Below are 1,723 nucleotides of genomic sequence, written 5' to 3' on the forward strand. Positions count from 1 at the left end.
AAATTGAGGCGGGTGGACTCTTGCTTGATTCCATCTAGTACAGAATGAACAAGACTGGGAGACCTCCAATTACTGTCTTCTACACAAGCATGTTACTGGACCACAGTTTCTGGAGAACTACTATCTCCCTCTTTCTTCAAGGACCCCTGTCCTCAGCACTCCTCTTTAGTGCCTGTCTCCCTGGCCCCTCTTTTAGGCTATTTTGGTACTTCCCAGTGGTTACTTGATTAAATCTCCAAGATCATATCTAGGAAGCAGAACTGAAGGAAAGGCACCAACTGATTCCACAAGTCAAGGACAGACAACAAAAGGAAAGCCAGGAAGACAGCCAAACCAGTGTTGGTCTTTATTGAGGTGTCAAGGTAAGAGTAACACCAAGAAGGCGCAGAGCCTGAGGACTTGAAGAATACAGGGGCAGGAATTAAGGGTTTCTTTGAAACGCAGGCCTCAGTCCCCAGGCTAGGAGAAAAGCACTGGGTGTTTTGGGTGATCACAAGGACTTTAGGAATGCCCTATATTTGTCCAGGAAAGGGACAGACAGAGTCTTCAGCTCTTGCCGAAGTTCCTCCAGAGCCCTGTCCTGCTCTTCCTTCTCTCCTGTCACCTGCTGCCTGTAATAGTTGATGTACAAGTTCACCCAGTCATCCACTATAGTCACCATGGCTTCTTCAGGGATGGGAGGTTCACTGAAGACCTGGGGTAGGGGGTGGGAGAGAATACGGTTAGCGATGTGAGTCGGGAATAACCCACAAACTCTGCCATCCTCTTTTCTCTGATTTGTATTTCCTGTTTCTAGTTGTTTCTATCAACTCTCCCAGCTCCAAATTATTCTCTGCCCTCACCCACCCTTTAACATACCAGTCCTGCCTTTTGAAACAGATAACTTGGGCTTACCTGCTGATTCAGCAAAGCATTAAATTCCTTTATTCCTGTGGAAATGAGATCTTTATTAGCCTGAAGAAGAGCCATCTTCCTGTTTAGAGAAAGAAAAATTTAAGTATCCTTTTCCCTCATCTCTGGGTATTTCCCCCAATTCCCTTGCTCTATTTAAAGATTCCTGGTGCCCTGCAAGATCACCTTCCCTCCAATACTTTTCAAATCCTACCCTGCTCTGAAATCATGTTTCTCCCAGGTTTGCTCACCTTCAGGTCCAGCAGTGCTATTCTGTCTCACCCACACTTTTCAGGGTATGTATGTCAAGCTAGATGTAAGCAAGGAGTTGAGTGTCAGTCTAAGAGGAAAACGCCCTGCATCTAGGTCCTGAGGAGGAGTGATAGGTCAACCTGGGGAGGGGAAGGAGGGAGAGGCTTCCCTGAAGTGAGAAAGATAGCAAAGGCATGAAAACAGATAAGTGGAGAGGCCCAGGAAACCAAACCAGGGCCAGATCCTTGCTCTCTGCCCCACACCACAATATCCAGGTTCCAAATCCTCACAAAACTAAGATTAACTGACCCCAACAATGGGATGGCAATTACTCTACCAATTCATAGATGATATATTATTTAGCAGCTCACATTATTTTTACCATTGATGCCAGGTACTGTTTCAAGCAACTGTTAAGGTATTTATCCTTATAAAAAATCCTATTGGGCAGCTCCTAGTTATGTCACAATTTGCAGATGAGCCATCTGTAAGACATGGGGGCTGAACTCTATCTACCAAGCTGTGTTCTGCAAGAATGGAGATGTAAATGTCTTGTTCTCTAACGTATCACTAGGTACTC

At 45.3% G+C, this 1,723-nt stretch overlaps 1 protein-coding gene across 1 annotated transcript; it reads right to left on the reverse strand.

The window, feature by feature from the left end:
- Window positions 1–323: 323 nt before the first annotated feature.
- AHSP (alpha hemoglobin stabilizing protein) lies at window positions 324–1,279 on the reverse strand. The gene is made up of 3 exons (XM_024560551.3): window positions 1,143–1,279; window positions 895–973; window positions 324–694 (listed from the first exon to the last, which is right to left on the reverse strand). The coding sequence occupies exons 2-3, from the start codon at window positions 967–969 to the stop codon at window positions 491–493; spliced, it is 279 nt and encodes a 92-aa protein (XP_024416319.1). The 5' UTR covers window positions 970–973; window positions 1,143–1,279; the 3' UTR covers window positions 324–490.
- Between the last annotated feature and the right edge of the window lie 444 nt (window positions 1,280–1,723).

The sequence above is a fragment of the Desmodus rotundus genome, chromosome 1, assembly GCF_022682495.2.
Source record: "Desmodus rotundus isolate HL8 chromosome 1, HLdesRot8A.1, whole genome shotgun sequence".
In the NCBI taxonomy this organism is placed as follows: domain Eukaryota; kingdom Metazoa; phylum Chordata; class Mammalia; order Chiroptera; family Phyllostomidae; genus Desmodus; species Desmodus rotundus.

Coding starts and splice junctions, on each gene's coding strand:
- AHSP (XM_024560551.3), bottom strand. CDS start 969: ATGGCTCTTCTTCAGGCTAATAAAGATCTCATTTCCACAGGAATAAAG. Junction 695..894: donor ATGCTTTGCTGAATCAGCAG/GTAAGCCCAAGT, acceptor CCCCTACCCCAG/GTCTTCAGTGAACCTCCCAT.